We start from the raw sequence: 22,021 nt of genomic DNA on the forward strand, positions 1-22,021 counted from the left end.
GGTGAGATGAACAAATGTATTCTGTGAGGGCTCCAGGGAAAGTGAGATACACAGAGGTACTCTGTGGTGGCTCCTGGGGAAGCAAAATATACAGATGTGCTCTGTGATGGCTTCAGGAGAAGCAAGATGTACAGAGGTTCTCCGTGAGGGCCCATGAGAAGTGCAATGTACAGATGGCTCTGGTGGCCTGTGATGGTACCAAGGAAGTGAGACGTACAGATGTTCTCCGCGACGGCCCACGGGAAGTGCAATGTACAGATGGCTCTGGTGGCCTGTGATGGTCCCAAGGAAGCGAGACATACAGATGTGCCCTGTGACGGCTCCTAAGGAATTTAGGTGTACAGGTGTGCCTCCTAGTGATGCCATGGGAGCAAGATGTACAGAGATGCACCGTAAAGGCTCCAGGGAATGTGAGATGTCCAGATGTGCCTTGTGATGGCGCCAGGGAAAGCGAGATGATCCAATGTACCCTGCGATGGGTCCAAGGCTCACCTTCCTGAACATATAACAGGAGGATGACTCTTTGCACCTGCCTTTTGGAGCAGGTGAGCCAGTTAGGGTTCCTGCAGAGTGAAGGGCAAACAGATGTGGCCTGTAACTACAAGGAAACTGCAGCCCTCCCATTGCCCAACTATGAAAACTCCATATCCATGCCATAAAGCAAGGCAGTTAAGGTGCACAGGTATTGCATGGGATGCTATCAATGTATTGCATAAGCCCCTTATGCCAAGGCTGTACAGGCCCTGCTGGAAGAAGCTTCTGCATAAAAAATCAGGCAACAGCTGTGCTCCACCCATGTCCTATTCCAAGGTTAAGAAAGCACTATTGGGCAGACTTTGAACAAACTGAAATAAGTTCAATAATAAATGTTATTACACTCTTTCCATCCTTAAATTAGAGCCTACTGTACCTCTTCTCCCTTGTATCCAGAAGAGTGAGCAGATAGTAGGCGAATTCAAAAAGTTATGTTTGAAATCGAGGCTGTGGAATTGTTTTTATTTACTTGCGGCTTAATACCGTGTGAACAGGGCCCACAGGTGGCAGAGATCTTTTTTAATGAGAACGGGTTCCACACATAAGCACTGGGATTCATCACATTACATTATATTGTGGTTAACAAGAGATTTTAGTGTGAGTCGTATTTTGCTAGCTTTGAAAAAAATTGCAAAACAATTCCTGTATCTCCAAAATTCTGATTTTTGTTTCATTTTTTGGCATTAATAATCATTAGGAACAAAGCTGAGAAACAACAACCTTTGGATTCTAAACTTTGCAGGATGGTTCTGAATTTAGCTCCATCACACTGCATGCATACGCGCCGTCAAAGTGCTGGCCCGCGGGAGAATCCACAAATTTGTGATCTTATAGCCTATATTCTAACGGTCTATGTCCCTAAAAAATGTAAACCCAGATTTGCAGGCCAGTCTGCAAAAAACACCCCTAATTCTGAATGTATACATTAAGTTCTGAAGCATAAGTTCAAACCCTTAAAGATTAAAGCCTTGAGCAGAGTTGTCTCTAGTTATATTTTTGCAACCTTCTAAGAATTAACATTTCATCTAGAGTAAGTTATAAATTAGCATATAGATCCAGGTTGTAATAGCGAACACCACTGTCCTCGAGGACACACTGCTTCACAAGTACCTTCCTGGTCTCTCTCTAGATTGCAGTGGATAGTCAGTCATGCCACTTTAAAAAGTACAGTGACCTCGCTCTGTGCAGGAAGGTTGGTGGTCCATCATGAAACAAGGGGACCTCTACTGGTGGGCCTGTTTTTTTTTGCCTCAAAATGTCTGAAAAGGCTACAAAAAGCAACAACATCACATCTGCAAGCCGTTCTGAGGTGGGCAAAAGAAATGTCACATACAGGCCTGGAAATGCCTGACGCAAAACACACAGTCGAGCAACCAAACGGTATCCCACCAAAGGTGGAAAGCTTCTGATGGACATCATTTCCATCTCTCAAGAAGGAGAAGACATGTGGGCATCTTAAAGCATCACAGTGATTGGGCAAACAGATCACATACAACAAGAAGGTAGAACTGCCTTTCACTCACTCTCTCCACCCACACAAGTGGTACCACACCACAGAGAACAATCAGCAGCCTTAGTGTTTGTACAGTATCTACGCCCTATAAAGAACAATTGGGTTTATTTACATTGCCCTGTCCTCCCCATAAATTATTGGGGAAGTCTATGTGGTCGTAGCACATTTATATCGAATTTCTTGGAAGAGCTTTCCTGAACTGATATAGTAGTTACCGTGACATTAGAGCTCTCTTCTGTTAGGACGATGCGCTCTTTTTATCGCATACAAGCCCCTATCTCTAGTTCAGGCTCACTAAACCCCCTCTTAACTTTTATTAATTTCTTTCTTCCGTGGTCAAAATCAAACTTATAGCTTTACAATAAAGCTCATGAGGCTTCTATTGAATGGATCCGTTATTAGCATACTAGATGGGTCTTCTGAATATCAAGTCCAGGATATCTTTGGGCACTAATATCTAGGGCTGGGCGGTAAACTCCGCTCCTCTGGCGGAATTCATGAAGATTTGCCAACTCCGTGCTTGAGTTCCCGGAAAAACTCCACCGAAGCCCAGAGTTTTTTCTCACAGGCAGCGTGACACCATTAAGTTGCCAAGCAGGAAAATCGAGCGCTAGACCACCTAGTGGTGAGATTTTACAACGAGGACGGTTGTGACAGGTCACTACCACTCACTTCAGAAATCTGCCATTTGCGTTGCGAACGCGGACACTCGAGTAGAAAATCTTCTCTGGCTGCAGAAAAGAAGTGTCCTCTGACACACCGTTTGCTGATTGTACAGTTTGGAGACAATCTTCTGGAGCTAAAAATGAGCACATGAATAGTGCAATCATACCAAATTCCGCTGCTCACAGAACTCAGCAGAATCTTGTGGAGTTTTGAGGTAACTCCATGGAATTCCGCGAAGTGAAACTCTGCGAGTTCCACTCAACCCTACTAATATCGTCAACAAAATATTGATAGGTTTGTATGTATAGATTTTCTATACCTCCACATCTATGTACCGTGATGATATATATCTTCAGCGTACATAGATGGTGAGTTACCAATAGTAAATCCATAATTCGCCGTAGCACTTACCTTTCGAAGTTAGGTCCCTTAGTATTTTTGCGCTGTAAGTGGAGGTCAGGATGCACACCTTTTTAGGTCTCGCCTGTCGATGCGCATGCGCATCGAGCAAGGCGAGAGTATTGGCACTTATCCGCTCTTTATCCACACTGCAAGGAATCGTGGCGATTCCTTGCAGTGCCGTGACTTTTAAGCTCAATGCGCATGCGCATTGAGCTTAAAAGCGCGTGCACGTCCGTCTTTGTTTACCCGCTCCGCCCCCTCCCCTTCCCGCCCCAACCAGGCTCTTGTAGGGCGACGCTTCACCAGCGCTTCCCTCCCACTCGCTCACTTCCCTTCTCTCCCGCCCCCCACCTGACTTGAAATTTCATTCGGCCGCGCTGCATTACTCCTCCCCTTCCCGCCCCAACCAGGCTCTTGTAGGGCGACGCTTCACCAGCGCTTCCCTCCCACTCGCTCACTTCCCTTCTCTCCCGCCCCCCACCCGACTTGAAATTTCATTCGGCCGCGCTGCGTTACTCCTCCCCTTCCCGCCCCAACTAGGCTCTTGTAGGGCGACGCTTCACCAGCGCTTCCCTCCCACTCGCTCACTTCCCTTCTCTCCCGCCCCCCACCCGACTTGAAATTTCATTCGGCCGCGCTGCGTTACTTTTACGTCAACATGGCTTCTAGTTTGTGCTCTCCCTTGTTTCACTGCTGTCTGTGCCTGCCCTGCTCCTCGCAGCTGCCCCGGACGTTGATGACTGGTCTCCGGGAACACTGGATGTGTGAGCTCTATCAGCGCGGCACCCTTTCACAAGCGCCGTGTGGCTATGCTTTATTAACGCCCCCAGCCGCCTGCCTTGCCTACTCTCTCTCACAGCCTCCCCCAGCTCCGCCCCCTCACTACTTGATTGCACGGCCGCTAGGCCGTGCCTCCCCTACTCTCCTCCCCCCTCCTCCTCTCCTCCCCTGCCTGCCTGCCGCTAGGCCGTGCCTCCCCTACTCTCCTCCCCCCTCCTCCTCCTACTCTCCTCCCCTGCCTGCCTGCCGTGTCGCACCTCTCCCCTCTCCGCCCCCTCCCCTGCCCGCCGTGTTACGGTGAAAGGCTTGTTTAAAGTACAAGTGTATGCATATGGGAAAACAGGAGATACTATTTTTATGTTAATATCATTGCCATCCCCATGCAACTAAAAGTAAGGAGGGCCAGCATCTCAAACAAAGCAACGTAATGCCATTGATTATTACAGCATCGGACACTCCCCTTGCCCCCACCCTCGAGACGTTGCTCTGGAGTTACAAGTCTTCATTGAGACTCATGCGACTATCAGCCCACTTGCTGAGTCGTCGGGGGTAGTAAACGCAATACCAATGAAACCATACACAGCAAAACAAGAACGTTTTTGTCTTGTGCTTATCTGTCCTGCGTCTAAAGTATTTTGTTTCCTTAAAGGCAATAGGGATGGAACGTTCGGCGCCTGGAATGCTTGGATTGGCGCTATTTTGGCTCGTCCGTTCCCATGAGAAAATGGCTGAGCCAGAGCTAGACATCGGGCCCGAGCCAGCCGCGAGACCTGCTTTTCTTGCCCACCTTTACTTCCAAGCACGACAAGCCCTGCTAGATAAGTTGCTCTGAAAGTGAACCTGGTGTCGATGGGTACAGAGAGGTGAAGTGCATTCTTATGCAACTATTTCCATTGCATGACCTGTTTTGTAATAGCCGTTCGTCAGAGTGCATGAGTCATTAAAATTTCTGTTCTTAGGAATATAGGCCTAATGGCTATCTATTTCCAGTGCCAGGTGTTGTCATGATCATAAAGCCACGGTTTTTTATTTAATACACATGTTTACATGGGCATTCGTGCTACTCCATGACAGCATTGGCACCGCATAATTAACAATACGAAGGACCCTCATTAACGTGGCAGGAGGTAGCTTGGGTACTAATATGATGCTATTTGGCTGCTGGATGGGGGTTGCTTAGTGGGAGTTGAGGGGCATTGTTTTATCCATTTGCAAAACTCGTGCTTTAGGCCATATTTGTGTGCTGCACCCGAGTAACCCTTTCTGAGTTAATGTGCTGAGCATGATGTATAGCTAAGCTGTGCTGTTCTATTTTACGTAGGCCACTACCTTACATTATTGCTCCAATAAAAATATTTTTTTTTTAACGTGGCAAGAGGTTTATATTTAGTTAAAGATACAAAGGAAAACATTATAAAATTCCTTCTTTACCGATTTTTCTCTAGAAGCAAAGAAGAAAAGAAGTAACAAATAATCCAATATGGATGTCAAAGGGCAAAATCATACATTAATAGTTTAGAGAACAGCAGATTTAGAGTATTTGGAATAGATTATCTTCACTCTGTGTATTTTATAGACTGTAAACATTCCTCAAAGTTAGTGTGAGAAGCTGGCTTGGTATATTGTATTGTATTGTATTGTAATTCTTCACTCACCCTCAACCCCTCACCCTCACTCACCCTCAACGCCTCACCCTCAATCACCCTCAACCCCTCACCCACCTTCACTCACCCTCACTCACCCTCACCCACCCTCAACCCCTCATCCTCACTCACCCTCAACCCCTCACCCTCACTCACCCTCAACCCCTCACCCTCACTCACCCCCACTCACCCTCAACCCCTCACCCTCACTCACCCTCACCCTCACTCACCCTCAACCCCTCACCCACCCTCAACCCCTCACCCTCAATCCCTCACCCTCACTCACCCACACTCACCCACACTCACCCTCACTCACACTCACCCACCCTCACTCACCCTCACCCTCACTCACCTTCACCCTCACTCACCCTCAACCCCTCACCCTCAACCCCTCACCCTCCCTCACCCTCACTCACCCTCAACCCCTCACCCTCACTCACCCTCAACCCCTCACCCACCCTCAACCCCTCACCCTCAATCCCTCACCCACATTCACCCACACTCACCCACACTCACCCCCACTCACCCTCACTCACACTCACCCACCCTCACTCACCCTCACCCTCACTCACCCTCACTCACCCTCACTCACCCTCACCCTCACTCACCCTCACTCACCCTCACCCTCACTCACCCTCAACCCCTCACCCCCTCACCCACCCTCAACCCCTCACCTCACTCACCCTCAACCCCTCACCCACCTTCACTCACCCTCACCCTCAACCCCTCAGCCTCACCCTCACTCACCCTCAACCCCTCACCCTCACTCACCCTCACTCACCCTCAACCTCATGCTAAAGATTTACAAAAAAACCCATAAACAATTCTAAAAGCACTAACTCTAATGCTGCGAGACCTATTGCATTTCTAATGCTTGTTACTTCTTATTTTTCATGCTTGTCTTTTTGTTCTCCAGAGTGCGTGCAGATTGAGTTTATTGCCATGCCCACGTGGCAACAGGGTTATGAACTTCACTGTAGTGGGGCGCCATCACGCCCCCAACAATCGCACTGCCAAATGTGCCAATGGCCTTCATGTTTCCTTATTTTTCATTTTTTCGTGTTCATGAATTTACTGCATCTCTATTTCACATTTGTAATCCTTCTTAATCAGTTTTAATGCGAGCCTGCGCGCTGAGTGTACTTGCAGTTTGCGAGTTTTTACTGTTCACCCCATGTCTATCCGGACTTTGTGAATGAACAGGACCAAGGCAATAATTCATGTCAGGCAGTGTTTTATTAAAAAATACCCAATGCATTTCGGGCTCAAAGCTTAATGTTAATCTAATTAATAAACATGTTACCCAGTGTGTATTCAGCACTTTAGTGTATTGCGCTATCCACTGAATGTTAAACGATTTGAATAATATGCTTTTCAACTTTTTGTAAAGCGGCAATGAAACAAAGATTAGGATCTGGAGTAACGAAAAGCATATTATTCAAATCGTTTAACATTCAGTGGATAGCGCAATACACTAAAGTGCTGAATACACACTGGGTAACATGTTTATTAATTAGATTAGCATTAAGCAATGTTTTTAAAGTGGATAACACAACTCGTGACTGTGGTTATTTGTCATTTGTTTACAGTGACCCCCGAAGAAGGGCGTTGAGCCCGAAATGCATTGGGTATTTTTTAATAAAACGCTGCCTGACATGAATTATTGCCTTGGTCCTGTTCATTCACAAAGTCCGGATAGACATGGGGTGAACAGTAAAAACTCGCAAACTGCAAGTACACTCAGCGCGCAGGCTCGCATTAAAACTGATTAAGAAGGATGACAAATGTGAAATAGAGATGGAGTAAATGGATGAACATGAAAAAATGAAAAATAAGGAAACATGAAGGCCATTGGCACATTTGGCAGTGCGATTGTTGGGGGCGTGATGGCGCCCCACTACAGTGAAGCCCTTAGTATTTTTCCCATGATAAGAGTGTCCCGCGATATTCTTGTACTCAATATTCAAGAGTACAATCGGCCTCTTGGCATTGTTCTGATGGGTGATCAGTATGGATAACTGCATGAAACTGATATACCTACCTTCTATTTGCACCTTCACAACCACTTCCATAAACTTTATGTTCTGCAGCATTGGTGTTTCTGTATTAAGAGGAGTCATAACAGTTTACTGTCTAACCAATATATGTCCAAAGTCTACCTCAGCAGAAATGATGCTTGTGGAAGGCATAGATACAAGTGATGAGGGGAAAGGTTTCACAGGTGGCAGCCACTTGCAGTCACTCAAGGTTGGAGGAAGTGTGCCTATTGGGAGCTCATTCACATGATATTCATTCTATGCCGCAACACATCAATGCTTGCACTCCACTTTTTATGAATGAGGCTGAAGTCTTTTTCCATCAGTGTAGCTGTTTGTCTCCTATTCTATGCTGATCTTAGGAGACATTTTGTGAGAGAAATTAATTTCTTGTAGACCTATAACTATCAACTAAATTTCCCGGTGAGTGGAATGACAGTAGCAACTACTGCAAGCATTGTATTTCAATGCATAATTAATATTTCTCTAAAATAAATTCCAATGAATGTATCATTAAATTATGGAGCTTTTTCTATTGGAGCAGGATTCTACCTTAAGTCAACAGCCTGTGATCAGATTCCAGTTGCGTAGTAAGCCGATTGTCTCAGCCAGAGTGGAGAACACCCCACTTCCCCAGTCCTCCAATCACTACTCATGGCTGATTGTTTCAGCCAGTTTGGAGGACAGCCCACCTCCCCAGTCCTCCAATCACTACTCATGGCTTATTGTCTCAACAAGAGTGGAGAACACCCACATCCCCAGTCCTCCAATCACTACTCATGGCTGATTGTCTCAGGCAGTGTGGAGGACACCCCACCTCCCCAGTCCTCCAATCACTACTCACGGCTGATTGGCTCAGCCAATGTGGAGATCACCTCCCCAGCCCTCCAATCACTATTCATGGCTGATTGTCTCAGCCAGTGTGGAGGACACCCCACCTCCCCAGTCCTCCAATCACTACTCATGGCTGATTGTCTCAGCCAGTGTGGAGGACACCCCACCTCCCCAGTCCTCCAATCACTACTCACGGCTGATTGTCTCAGCCAATGTGGAGGTCACCTCCCCAGCCCTCCAATCGCTACTCATGGCTGATTGTCTCACCCACCACCCCAGCTTTCCAAGCACTACTCACCATCTCCAAGAAAAAGGATGAGGTTCTTCGCCCGGTGTATGATCGGCTCCAGCTTTAGTGCTGCCTGGATGGCATGGTCTGCTTTCTTGTTCCAGTAGGCTGCTGTGGCTTCCTCTGCTAATGGAGACCGCAAAAAGAAAGAGGGCGATGGTTACAAAAGTGAGGAATGGAGAATAACCTTTCAATTGTACACTAGTCGTGTGTTCATAAATGTGACAATCGACTTCTCGCGTCCCTTCTCGAGACCAACTACATGGAGTTGTCTATGTGTCTTAGGTCTGAGTCCACAATGAATATAACGTAAACATATTATTAAAACATGTGCACAAGACTGCCTGGCCACACATCCTAAGGGTTTTCAGGGCTCTGGCGGTGATGTGTCTTACACTGAACATGAGTTTTTCTTCTGAGAAGTTATTGCAAATGTCCAGGGATGAAGCTCTTCCTTACTCTAAGATGGAGGTATTCAGAAAGATGGCACCACAAGCAAATTCAAGTATGGCCCTCCGTTCGCAAGGCCTCTGATGTTTGCGCTCCCAGGTTCCCAAATGTCCACTTCAGCAACATTACAATGCTCATGACATCAATGTGACAGGTAAAATACCAGATGTTGTAAATGATCTCACAGATGAGGTTGCATCCCTCATTACACATCTTGTTATGAATAAAATGCCAATCTCTGTAGTATTATTCAGTTGCTCGAGTGTGGGTTGTTCTTCAATTGCATTTTGCTTTTATTTGTTGTTATTTATTGGTATGGATATTGTGAGGTCAAAAACATTGCATTTGGTGTGTGAGTGATGTATTGTTGCCCTTACCATGACTTGCCAATGTGAGTGTTTTTTGGGGGTTTTAATTCATAAACATAAGTGTACTTTAAAGGTTGCGTTTTAAGTGAATTTATGACTTTTTTTAAACATATTTGGAGGTTTTTATAAACAAAGCTAACACAAAGTTTACTTTAACCATTGGGTTTTTCAGCATTTAAAAAAAAAATAATCACATACCACATCGAACAGCTCCATGCGTCCAACCTCATGGGGGCGGCCACCTCTCGCTGTGCATGGTCTTCGGCTGTGCACAAAAGGCCATGCGCGGGGGAGCTGGACAAGCACAGCTGTAGTGCACCAAATTCTTGCTGTAAATATTTTTTTTACAGGATTCATAAATCCTGAGACCTTGAGAAGGGCCTGCAAGCATGAATCTTGCACAGGATTTGAGAATCCTATGATTTAAAAAAAAAATGTATTATAATTTTAAGGCAGAGGGTCCTTTTGGGGGGCGGGGCACGACTGGTGTTCAAGGTAGGCTTAGACTGCCCTTGCATGCCCTTTTTTTCAATTTTTCGCAACATGATGCTTGGTACATCATGTTGGGAGCAATTAAAAAAAAAGAATTTTGACAGCCAGCCAATGAAAGCAAGGAGACTTCACAAATCTGTAGTTCAATTCGTTAATCCACAATGAACAAAAGGAGAAAACGCTCCCTCGTCCAATTGTATGTCACAATGTTTTGTATTTGAATACATGAATACTTTGGGGATTGGTGAATCTGCAGAAGATCAGCAAATTAAGAGTCCAGACATCGCTTATAATTTAACCCTTTCATGCTTGCCCTGAAAAGCTTTTTTAATGCTAATTTCCCAACTACAACTGTACAAATTCACACCAATCCAAGCAAAGACACTTTCTTGAGTAAAGTTCTACTTTCATGCCACGGCCCAGACTTACTATGATTTTATTTTGGATTTTGTCACATTTGTGGCACAGCACCGATGCAAAACCATTTTTGGCATTTACTAAGCCACGCAAAGCCACTTTGCTCAGCTTTCAGTGGTTTAGTAAATACAAACAAACGCAAGGAAATGCATAGTGCTGTCTGCATTATTGATGAGGCAGTCCTTGGCATTAAATGGATTTTACACGCTGTGTGGTGGCCTCGTCATTTTGGAGACAAATCGTGGATGTTGTATAAACGTCGGGCTCGGCCGGGATGGGGCCCCACTGCAGAACCAGCGGGTCCGGAGTGCAGTGTATGCAGAAGCGCTTCTGGAACAGCGTGTCCGTGCTAAGAAGGGTGATACTATCCTATTCCTCGATGCAACGCATACCCATTGGGGTAAGACTTTGTAATTTGAGATCCCTTGGAGCCCACTGGGGTGTTATTTTGAACGGACCATAAAGACCAGAATTCCATGTGGCACACGCCCACTTGGGCGGGACATTCATTGTGCTTAGGTGGTTTGCTCATTCCTTGGGGTCTCCGATGCCAGTGAACAAGGGCGTCTCCCGAAACGCGTTTGGCCATATTTGTGTGTTGCGCTTTGGATGAGGCAATCCTTGGCATTAAATGGATTTTACACGCTGTGTGGTGGCCTCGTCATTTTGGAGACAACTCGTGGATGTATGTATATATATATATGTATGTCGCAAACAAATCACTCCTTCCACTTCCACCAAAGCCTCGGCGGCGAAGAAAGAGATGCGAACCACTTCTTTTTTCAGGCAAGATGTTTTATTTCAACCTAGCAGCAGTCAACAGATGACGCGTTTCGGGCTCAGGCGCCCTTGTTCACATAAAGGCTGTAAATGGTTGAAGCCATTTTAAATAATATGCCCTTCCCACCAAGGTCACGTGTTCAGAAAGGAAACGATAAACATAGCAAACAGACTACATGATTCATATACAATCAATGTAATTTTGCTACTCCTTAGTGCCATAAACCATTTTAACATGACCTCAACAATATTTCCGAACATACCATTACAAATATCGGAAATTTATATTATTATGGGTTGACGTCAAGAAAACTTTTTTGAAATCGCAATGTAATTTCAAAACAAAAACTTCATTTTGGCAATTTTGAAATTCCTGGATGAATCCAAATACACGTTAAAAAAGTGCAATAATTCATTATATGTATGTATATATATATATATATATATATATATATATATATATACATACACATATATATATATATATATACATATATATATATATATACATATATATATATATATTCACACAAAGTTTGCCCTGAAGCAAGGATGCAACTTCCCAGCTGGTTGCTTTTCAAAAGCCTTTATTTTCGAAAATCGGCATTTTCAGCTCCAAACATTAACAAATCCTGACGCGTTTCAGAGCCCCCAGGCTCCTTCATCAGAGGATGGCACTGCCAAACTGAAGTGCAAGGTAGGCGCCATTAACTGCATGCATATTATATACAGCCCACGTGGGCTTCTCATGTGAGTCTCAATTGCAGCATGCTGGTACCTGTAGTTTTCACTCCAAGCAAAATCTTCCCCATGTGGGTTCAGTTAAGTAGCAATGTCCTTTCTTTTAAACAAATAAAAATGCCACAGTGGGTTTCGGAATGAAATCCCCAGTTTTCTTTTTCCATAACACAGCTGCGCCTAAAGGTCATGAATGTTCAAACCTCTCGGGCCCCATTATGACTCCATGGTGAGGCATCCTTCTCGGCCTGGCATGCTGTGAATGGTGATGTTGAATTTGGCAGTTGTACCCGATGTCCCTCTCTGATGAAGGAGCCCAAGCGCTCTGAAACGCGTAAGAGACTTTTTAACCAGGAGCTGAATTGCCGGTTTTCATTATTAAAAGCTTCATTAAGCACACAACTGGTTTGGAGGCGTCCTTGCTTCAGGGCAACTTTTGTGATGATATATATATATTATCCACAACTTCCAAGTCCCGCTGATTAGAAGGACACAGAGACGACGCACCAGGAGATCTTTGCACAAACCCTTTATTGTGCACTCGTAGAACAAGGACCTTGTGGATAATTAAGAGTAGCGGCTGCTACTACCGAGGACATCAGCGTTGTTTGGCTGAGGATCGCTTGAGCAGCACTTTGGAGTACATATATATATATATATATATATATATATATATATATATATATATATATATATATATATATATATATATATATATATATATATATATATATATATATATATATATATATCAATGCTCCTTTGTTGCCCAACAAGTGAAAAAGCACACGAGCAGCAGCGCTAAGGTACAAGCCCTTTAATAGGTAAGGACCACAACCGGCCTCTGAGGAAGAAGTCTTGGAACTTTGAAACACGTCAGGCGATTACAGCGGAACGGCTGTGAAGGAGATCTGTATGCCGGTTGTGGTCCATACCTATTAAAGGGCTTGTACCTTAGCGCTGCTGCTCGTGTGCTTTTTCACTTGTTGGGGAACAAAGGAGCATTGAGATATATATATATATATATATATATATATATATATATATATATATATATATATATATATATATATATATATATATATATATATATATATATATATATATACTCGAAAAGAATTGTAGGCAAAAACACAAAGGAGCACATCCATGGGCAACAAGTGAAATTATTAGAAGCAGGACGCCTTGGTCCGTGAGCACCATGGTATAAAGATTTAAAGATATAGGCTATCCCAAGTGGGTCCTTAAATAGGCAATAGAGAGAGTCTCTGTGACGAGAACAGATCTGTTCTGTTTGAACATCCCACTGTGAGAGAGGAGATTGACAGTGACCCGATCAGAATGATAACTTTCAATGGGGAGTCCAAGAATGTATGTTGGGCCATACAGAAACCTTGGACTATCCTAAAGAGTGACAAAGTGCTGACATGGACCACATTTGGTAAATTCAGCATTTCTTTCAAGAGAGGTTAATCTCTCAGAGCCAGATTAATGTGCAGTGATACTACAGCTAAAAGAGATATCAGGCTGGGAATCTCAAAGGCTTCTACCCTTGTGGCAGATGCAAAACTTGCAAAAGCAGTGAGAACAAAAAATAATATACAGCATCCTTTGATACTAGAAGCATTAATCAATTTCTCACAGGCAATACTACTTTTATGCCATATATTCTTGAATGCTCTTGTAAAAAGCAATATATGGGTAGCATGACCTACTAAGCCAAGAAGAAAATCTTAAAACATAAGAGAGCCATTGAAATAATGATATATATTATCCAATGGTCAGGCATTTTCAGTACACTTTCTTTGGCAAAAGAGATCTTCTCTCCTTTTTAGTAAAACATATACCCAAACAACCGATGGGAGACAATAGGACCTTGAAACTGAACTGACAAAGTTAGCATCTAAATATATCAGCAACCTTGAAACCAAGAGCCCTTAAGGTTGGAACATAGATGAGGAACTCAAAGTGCACCTTGAAAGTGATTGATTCTTGATATGTGGGATAGAGTGCTCTACCAGCTTCATTTTCTCTCTCTTTTTTTGTTTTTCGACTTGCCTAGTGTCGCTACTACCCTGTTTTTATCCATATATTTTACTTTGCAATATATGATCTCTTGCTCTATCGTTTCCCGTTCTAATAACCCATGGACTTTTTTTTTCAAGAATAAAGGCGGGGGATATATGTTTAAGATGGCTCTTATGGAACCCACCCTGTCTTCAATTCTCTCAATCATGTCTAGGAACATCGACCGAGATAAGAACACATCCATCTATTCTCTATATTTGGTTTGATTGTGGCTTGAGGGACTTTGGCATTTGTATCTATATTTTGTAAGCCATAAGTAGGATTTTTGTGTGCGATTTGTTTGGGGTAGGTTGCCCATCATTGGGGTAGCACACGTTCTTTTGATTTAGTCAGAAGAACACAACAGCTCTAGAGAAGAACTGTCACTATATTCTGCTATGCGATTGCTATGTGTCTTGGGGCGTATCTGATCCCGGTTTGTGCATTTTAGGTTCTTAGGCCTTGTGATTGACCCTTTTGTTGACCACCGTGAATTGATTTCCTGTACAGAGACATACACAATTCTGATTATGAACAGAACCTGTCGATATATTAGGCTGCGCTAGTGCGATGTCTCATAGGGTACCAATGACTAGGCCTTGGAATTAATCACCTTTAGGACCCTTTTTGTTGGCCACTGGGGCTTGATTTCCTATACCGAGGCATACATTATCGTGTTTGTGTCTAGAACCTTTCCGCAACGTGGGCATTAACCTATGTATTCATGTATATTATTTATTTTTTCTGATATTATTTCATGTTATAGACTCACAGTACCTTTTGAGACGTGATTTTGACTTGTCATTCCTATGTGAATTTCCGAGAACCCTGTGTGTGATTGATATTTGAGCTTGATGACATCATAGTGACAGTTCAGGGTTTGAACTTAACGTTGCTCCGAAAAGGTCCCAAAACATGTTTTTCCTAATCATTTTTCCATAGGAAATGTAGAGGAAATATAGAGAGCTCTGCGAACCCAAAACGCTAAAAAGATTTAAACCAAGTTTGGCAGAAAGCTGGAACTTGGTCCAGAAAGAGTGCTTTTTTTATCTGGAAAGAGTGATTTTTGTGCAGTGTAAATCGGTTCAGTAGATTTTGAGCATTACTGCACAAAAATCACTCTTTCCAGATAAAAAAAAGCACTCTTTCTGGACCAAGTTCCAGCTTTCTGCCAAAATGATTAGGAAAAACATGTTTTGGGACCTTTTCGGAGCAACGTTAAGTTGTTGATAATGTAAAAATGTAAATTGATACTTGTATAGCGCACTACTTAGCCGCAAGGGTCTCAAGGCGCTTGTACGAATACCGCTGTGGAACCCATCCTGGCTTTCCCTGTGAGGCGTCCACTCCTGGGCACCCCCAAGGTGGAGGCCAGGCATCCTTAGCGTTGTGGGGGCCGTTGTGGAGATTAAGCAAGCTATTGCCCAGAGTTGCAGAGTGGGACTCAATTATTGGAATAGGCACCGAGGCGAGAATTATCGGGTCCGTGGAATTTTTGAGCCCAAGACCCGCCGAGGCGGGGAATTGAACCCTGGTCCCGGGCTAGACCTCTGCATCAGGGTCTGCCGCTCTAACCACTGAGCCACACTTCTCCACTAATAAGTAAAAACATCAAGAGATTGGTAAAACCGAACTGTGCACATTTTTCTGACCGCAACCTTTAATTAGTTATTTCGACAATTCACAAACTCCCTTGCATTAACGTCACTGTTGAAGTGTATGTGCATATAATACTAAATAAATATTCACAAATATACACAATGTGTAAATTATGAGAATATATTGTAAAGCTAGCAGTGGTGATTGTATGTTGGCTCGGAAACTGGCTGTGCTGAAAAGAATCCAGGTGCCATAATACCGAAACTTTGCAATGATGCAAAAAAATAAATAAACGGAAGATATCTATTGGTACCCCTTTTGCTACTCGCATGTAACAGAATAGATCGAATTTTACTCCACTGCACACTACAGGAAATATTTTATGCCAAGGCAAAATGGGGGTAATGGATCCTGGAAAGTGGAAACATCTGTAACGCATGCTTTTTTTCAATTAATTTAATTAGTAATAGAATTATTAAGGAAACTATATCGAAGGGTATACAAAATCCTTAAAAAATAAAGTAAAAACAGTAAACTGATTTTGTAGTACATACATTTACAAATAATGTATTTAAAATGGAATTCGCTGATTCCCCACATTATTTGCATTTTAAAAGTAAAGTAATGATACTTTACCCACTTTTTTAAAGCAACCTCTGCAGAAAAGGTGAAATCGTTTTGCAACATGGTTGCGATGAGAGCAGACCCAAAATATGCATATTAGCAATTCAGTTAAAAAAAACTAAAAAAAATGGATATTGGACTTAATAGGGATTTGAAAAGTTGAGAGAATGCACAAAGAATCTTTCAAAAATGGGAAAAAAATAGCAAAAGGAACAGAAACAAAGGTAAGTGGGAGCCCTCTACGGACAAGAGGGATGTGTCCCTGGAGCGCGTGCCTTGTTCCAATAATATAGACTGGGAACTTAGGTGAGAGTCGAAAATAGGTCTGGGCTCACTCCGGCTGACATTGTCGTGCCATTGGTCGAGGGTGTCCCCTGCATGTAGCTGTCAACTAGCAGTACTGGCTGACCCTAAACAAGTTTGGTTTATCACTTAATTCAGAAGATGTAAAACCAGGACTGGCTTTACCGCTGGTGGGGCCCGGTCCAACAATTTTTTATGGTGCCCCCCCCCACCCCCATACCCTCCTTCATGGAATCCTTCACTACTTCCCCCAACAGCGCCCCTCATCTCTCCATAGGCCCTAACATACATTTCATTTTTTTAATCGCTACTCATAGGTTCATCTTTTTTGTAGCAGGCACCTTAACCCTCCGCTCTAACTTAGGATGAGTCTAACCCGCCACTAGACAAAACTCACATCTCTCACAAGTAGGAACATTAATCACCAGCATTATCTTGACATTTTTATTGTTGCCTGAAAACTTCTGGATGTACAAGGAAGGTCTTGTGGTTTTAAAGCAAAAGTTATTTTTAAACACAGCACCCCCACCAAAGTCAGCGCCAGGTGCGGCTGCACCGGTCGCACAGCCCTAATGCCAGCCCAGCCTAAAACGGAAGATGGAAAGTAAAGAGAAACACAAGGTTTACCTGGGACCTGAACCAGGGCGCGGGAGCCCGGCGCGCCCGCCCAGAGCAGCAGACAGGCTAGCACCAGCAGCTTCATGGCGCTTCACAAGCGGCAGAGGCGGAGGGATGCGTGAGACTAGAGAGCTCTCGGGTACTTCACGCTGATAAATAGTTCCCGTGGGATCCCTTCCTGCATCACCTTTGGACCGCCATAAAGCCATGACCCAGAGGCCCGCTGCACGCGCGGGAGGCTGGCCTCTCCACCACTACCGTCCCCGCAAACACACGCCTTATCACCTGGCGCCGAGGACTTTGCCAACCTAGCTGTGACGCAGCTCTCTCACCACAGAGGTCTTCCTTTTTGTCCCTGCAGAATTATAATCTAGCGCGAACTCGACCTGAAGTTATCAGAGCGCTTAACGTGAGCACCAGTTACGTTATACAAGGACACATTCATTTTTGGTAGCAGGGGGAGGTTAAGTGATTTGCCCAGAATCACAGGATGCTGAGCCGACGCTGAGACTCGAACCTGGCTCCCCAGCTCTAAAGTCGGCAGCTCTGGCCCGGAGGCCACATCCTCATCCTTGCCATGAACCTTGGAAGGGCCACCATCATTCAGAGTCTGGTGCTGTGATGCTGAGCTCACAGCCAGACCCTGACATGAAGATCGAGCTGTGTGTGTGTGTGAGAGAGGGGGGGCTTATTTTAGGGCACATTTGGGTCTCTGTCTGTTATTGGATAAGGAGAGGAAATTCAGCGTCTGCTCTGAAAGGAGCCAGCGGCGAGGCAGACCTCTGCATGTCTGTCCAGTGGGACGGTTTGAAGGTCGGATGTTGGCAAATGGAAGGGGATAGTTGGTGGCATGTCTGCGATTCACAGAAGCCAGGCCTGCCCCACTCATGAAAACGTACTTAAAAAGCACAAAATATACTCTGCAGTGCATGTGAAATGGGTTGCACCATCATGTGGCAGGTAAGAGGCAATTTAAATGTCCATCAGCTGATGGTTCAGAAGGACCCCAACATTCTAGGTGCAAGGAAGGCCTACAGCAGAGGATAGTGCTTTTAACAACCGGTACGGTCAGAGACAGAAGCGCTATAAACTTATTAGAACATTGCACACACTGGGGGTAAAAAGGTGTAAAGTACACAGGGGCACACAGTAGGAAGTTCTAAAGTGCACAGGGGCACACAGTAGAAAGTTTTAAAGTACACAGGGGCACACAGAAAGTTGTAAAGTACATAGTAGAAAGTTGTAAAGTACACAGTAGAAAGCGACCTTTGACCCCCACACCGCTACTCGTCACCCGTCTGCCTGATTGCCTGGTTCCTGCCTCCTTGCTGCCTGCCTCCTTGTTCCTGGGCTCTTTTCCCTCCCCTACGCCCTGCGCACCAGTCCCCCCCCCCCCCGCCACCCCTCCGCTCTCGACCCAACCCTTCCCCCCGCTGCCTTACTGCAGCCCCACCCCCCAGCACACCCATTGACCTCCCCGCTTCCGCCTCCCAGCTGCTCCTCCCACCCAAGCTTCCTCAAACACAGGCCGAGTGGCGGTAGCGGGAGCGACCTTTGACCCTGCTTGCAGGCAGGTCGCCCCCACACCTCTACTCGTCCTCTGTCTGCCGGATTGCCTGGTTCCTGCCTCCTTGCTGCCTGCCTCCTTGTTCTCGGGCTCTTTTCCCTCCCCTTCGCCCTGCGCGCCAGTTCCCCCCCGCCCTCCCACCGCTCTCGACCTGGCCCTTCCCGCCGCTGCCACCCTGCGGCCCCGCCCCCAGCACACCTATTGGCCTCCCCGCTCCGATCTCCCAGCTGCTCCTCCCACCCAAGCCTTCTCATATGCAGGACGAGAAGCGGCCGAGCAGTGGCTGCGCCCCTGCCGCGCCAAAGGCAAGCCCATTTGTGCCGTCCGCGCATGGACCGCGCCCAGCACCAGAACCCCTAGACCCCGCAAACGCCACAAAACCAGAATCCACTACGACGCCAACACCATCCACGCACTCAACGCCGGCCGAAACCACACCTGCTTCCAGGCCACCCCGAAACAGACCACGGGCCCTTCTCCTGCCACACCTGCAGCTTCACCTGCGACAGAAACACCAAAAACTTCCAAGGACTGGCCCCAACCACCTCCGCTGCATACTCAACACCTGCTCTGCACGCAAACACGCCGTCGAGCTCTGGGATCTGCTCGACATCTCTGCCCCAGACGTGGCCTTCCTGACCGAGACCTGGTGGAACGACTCCTCTGCGCCAGACATCGCCATAGCCATCCCGGACAGCTACAAGATCACCCACAGGTATCGCGCCAACGGAATCGGAGGAGGAATAGCCATCGTCCACAAGTCCACCCTCAAAGTCGCCACCCACGCAGACGACACCCTCAACACCGCTGAACACCTGCACTTCTAGATACACACTGACCCCAACACCACCCTCAGAGGAACACTCATCTACAGACGTCCCGGACCACGGGCTCAGTTCAGCGACTCCATCGCCGACCTCGCCAGCACCCATGCACTCGCCTCCACGGACTACATCCTCCTCGGGGACCTGAACTTCCACCTCGAGAACAACAACAATGCCAACTCCGCCACCCTGATTGACAACCTCGCCAACCTTGGCCTCAAACAACTCGTCACCGCACCCACCCAGTGGGCAAACAATCACTGCAGACGTGCATTAGAGATATAACCTAGCAAGAATTAACCCGTTAAGTGTGCCCGTCGCGAGCACTACCTCGGTAGTGTTGCGCATGTCCGTTGGCCCACGCGGCCCCGCCCACTCAATGGCACGCCCGCACCGCAGCGGAATTGCATCTGCTGTAAACGGGTTAAGAGCAGATAGTTGAGAGTAAGTGGGAGGTAAGCTTTACAGGAGAAAAGTTACCGAGCTATCAACACAAGAGTACATTTAAGACACAACAAAGGAAAAAATAACAGCAGAAATTTGAGAGAGAGAAAAAGGATCCAAACCCAAGTGTCTTTCAAAGAGAAGAGCCCTGAGATCTGTTTTGAAGGATGCATGGCACGTGGTTGAATGTAGGAAGTCCCAAAGTTGTGTGGCACTTCCCGAGAATGGGTCATTAATCCCTCTCGTTTGAAGGTGGGGCTCCAGGAGAAGGAATTGAGCATTTCTTGATCCCCGTTTTCCACCCAAAATGTTCAATTTTTCAGGTAGGTACACAGGCGGAGAGGAGGGCAGTGCCATGTGTGTGGTGCAGGCGGTTTTAAATTGGGCTCTTGTCTCAACAGGCAGCCACTTCACATCTAAATAACTTGCTGATCTATGCGGTCAAGTGAAGTACTTGTGGACTTGTGATTAATAAACCTATCAAACCTATATTCATGTCTTGATTATACAGTTGTAGTTGATATTCTACATATATAGATATTGCCATGATATGTAAATATGGCGTTAAAAATTGTAAATATAGACATAGCTGTAAATGCTTCCCTTGGCAACTTACCGGTGGTTGATATTATGCAGTCAATATTTTTGTAGGTTAATATTTCAGACCACGATATTCTGCCTAGGGGTGGGTGATAAATTCCGCTCTGCTGGCGGAGTTTTGGCCACTCAAAGTTATACATGTAGCATGGAGTCGCGGCCAAATTCTGCCAACCGCCGCATAGTGGAGTTTTTGAGGGCATGCGGCTTACCAACAGTAAGATGGCGAGCACTAGCAAGTTTGGCATTCCCTAGCGAGATTTCAAGTCTCTACAAGAGCACCCAGTCAGATTTCCCTAACGCGGGTGTTTGCGACCGTACGCAGAGAGAAAACCGCATCTTGAGTAGAAAATCTACTTGAGTGGCATCAAAATCAACTTGAGAAGTAGAGCCCTGTGGCCCGCCGCATGGTGCCATTGGGAAATAACAATTACAACGCAGTCATTACAATGCACTACCTTTACAACGCAGCTGTTGCAACACAACTCCCTTTACATCGAATGCCATTACAACGCATGTCACTACAACGCATTCTATTACAACGCACACCATTACAACGCATACAATTACAATACATTATAAAGTAAGTAATGGAGATTTTTTAGTTTTAGGGTGAATATGGGTTTTGGGGAACATGGGGATAATATTTTTACCCCTACACTACCCAACACCTACCCTACTGTTGCACTCACTGGAGTGGGAATAGTAATTTTTACCCCTACACTATCCAACACTTACCCCACTGTTGCCCCAAAAGTATTATCCGTTGTAATGGTAGTTTCTAAAAATTCTTTGTAATGTCAGGCGTTGTAAAATCATGCGTTGTAATAGTAGTTGCGATGTAAAAAATGCATGTGTTGTAATGGTTTGCATTGTAACGAGCTCCTGGTGCTTAAAATCAGTGTGAGCAGCGCAATGTGCCTAATTTTGCCGAATCGTGGAACTCCACAGAATCTTGCAGAGTTTTTACGTAACTCCGCGAGTTCCGCTCACCCCCAATGCTGACATTCAACTGCTGCGTCGGATCATGTCATTTTCCTTCTCCCAGTACGCCACCTTTCTACAGATCTCACACAGAGCTCCTTTGCTTGTGCAACCCCCTGGCTTGGGACACTCACTCTTACCTGCACCTGTAGTAATGTGTCCATGACAATCATGATTTAAAGGGAGCAGGTTTCAGACGTTCCGACACACCTTTAGGAGAGATGTAGCTGTTCTAAAGTCTACTGAAACCATTAAATGGCAAAAAGTGTGCACTTAATCTGAAATATTTCAGATTTTATTGCTGAAAAACACATTTTATGTGGCCCATCAGCAAGAGGCTTTGGTGCTGTGTCAGGAACGCTCAGTAAAGAAAAATTATTAGATTGCATTTAACTGCCACACTAGAAGTCTTTTTATTGGTCTGCACAGTGAAGAAAAAACAAAATGTGGTT

The 22,021-nt window shown here is 45.4% G+C and overlaps 1 protein-coding gene across 2 annotated transcripts in view; it reads right to left on the reverse strand.

Moving 5' to 3' along the window:
- LOC147684156 (intestinal-type alkaline phosphatase-like) overlaps nucleotides 1–17,323 on the reverse strand; it is an 84,509-nt gene extending 67,186 nt beyond the window's left edge. The window contains exons 1-2 of one of the 2 annotated variants that reach the window (XR_015300983.1): nucleotides 17,163–17,323; nucleotides 8,707–8,823 (exon numbers count right to left, since the gene is read on the reverse strand). Coding sequence is in view for 1 of the 2 variants with exons in the window: in XM_086944549.1 (XP_086800675.1) it covers nucleotides 8,707–8,823; nucleotides 17,163–17,238 (193 nt within the window). In the remaining variant the exon portion in view is untranslated. The remainder of the gene's footprint in view (nucleotides 1–8,706; nucleotides 8,824–17,162) is intronic. The other variant, XM_086944549.1, reaches the window with a different exon arrangement.
- Between the last annotated feature and the right edge of the window lie 4,698 nt (nucleotides 17,324–22,021).

This window comes from Lissotriton vulgaris, chromosome 11 (genome assembly GCF_964263255.1).
Source record: "Lissotriton vulgaris chromosome 11, aLisVul1.2, whole genome shotgun sequence".
Taxonomy (NCBI): domain Eukaryota; kingdom Metazoa; phylum Chordata; class Amphibia; order Caudata; family Salamandridae; genus Lissotriton; species Lissotriton vulgaris.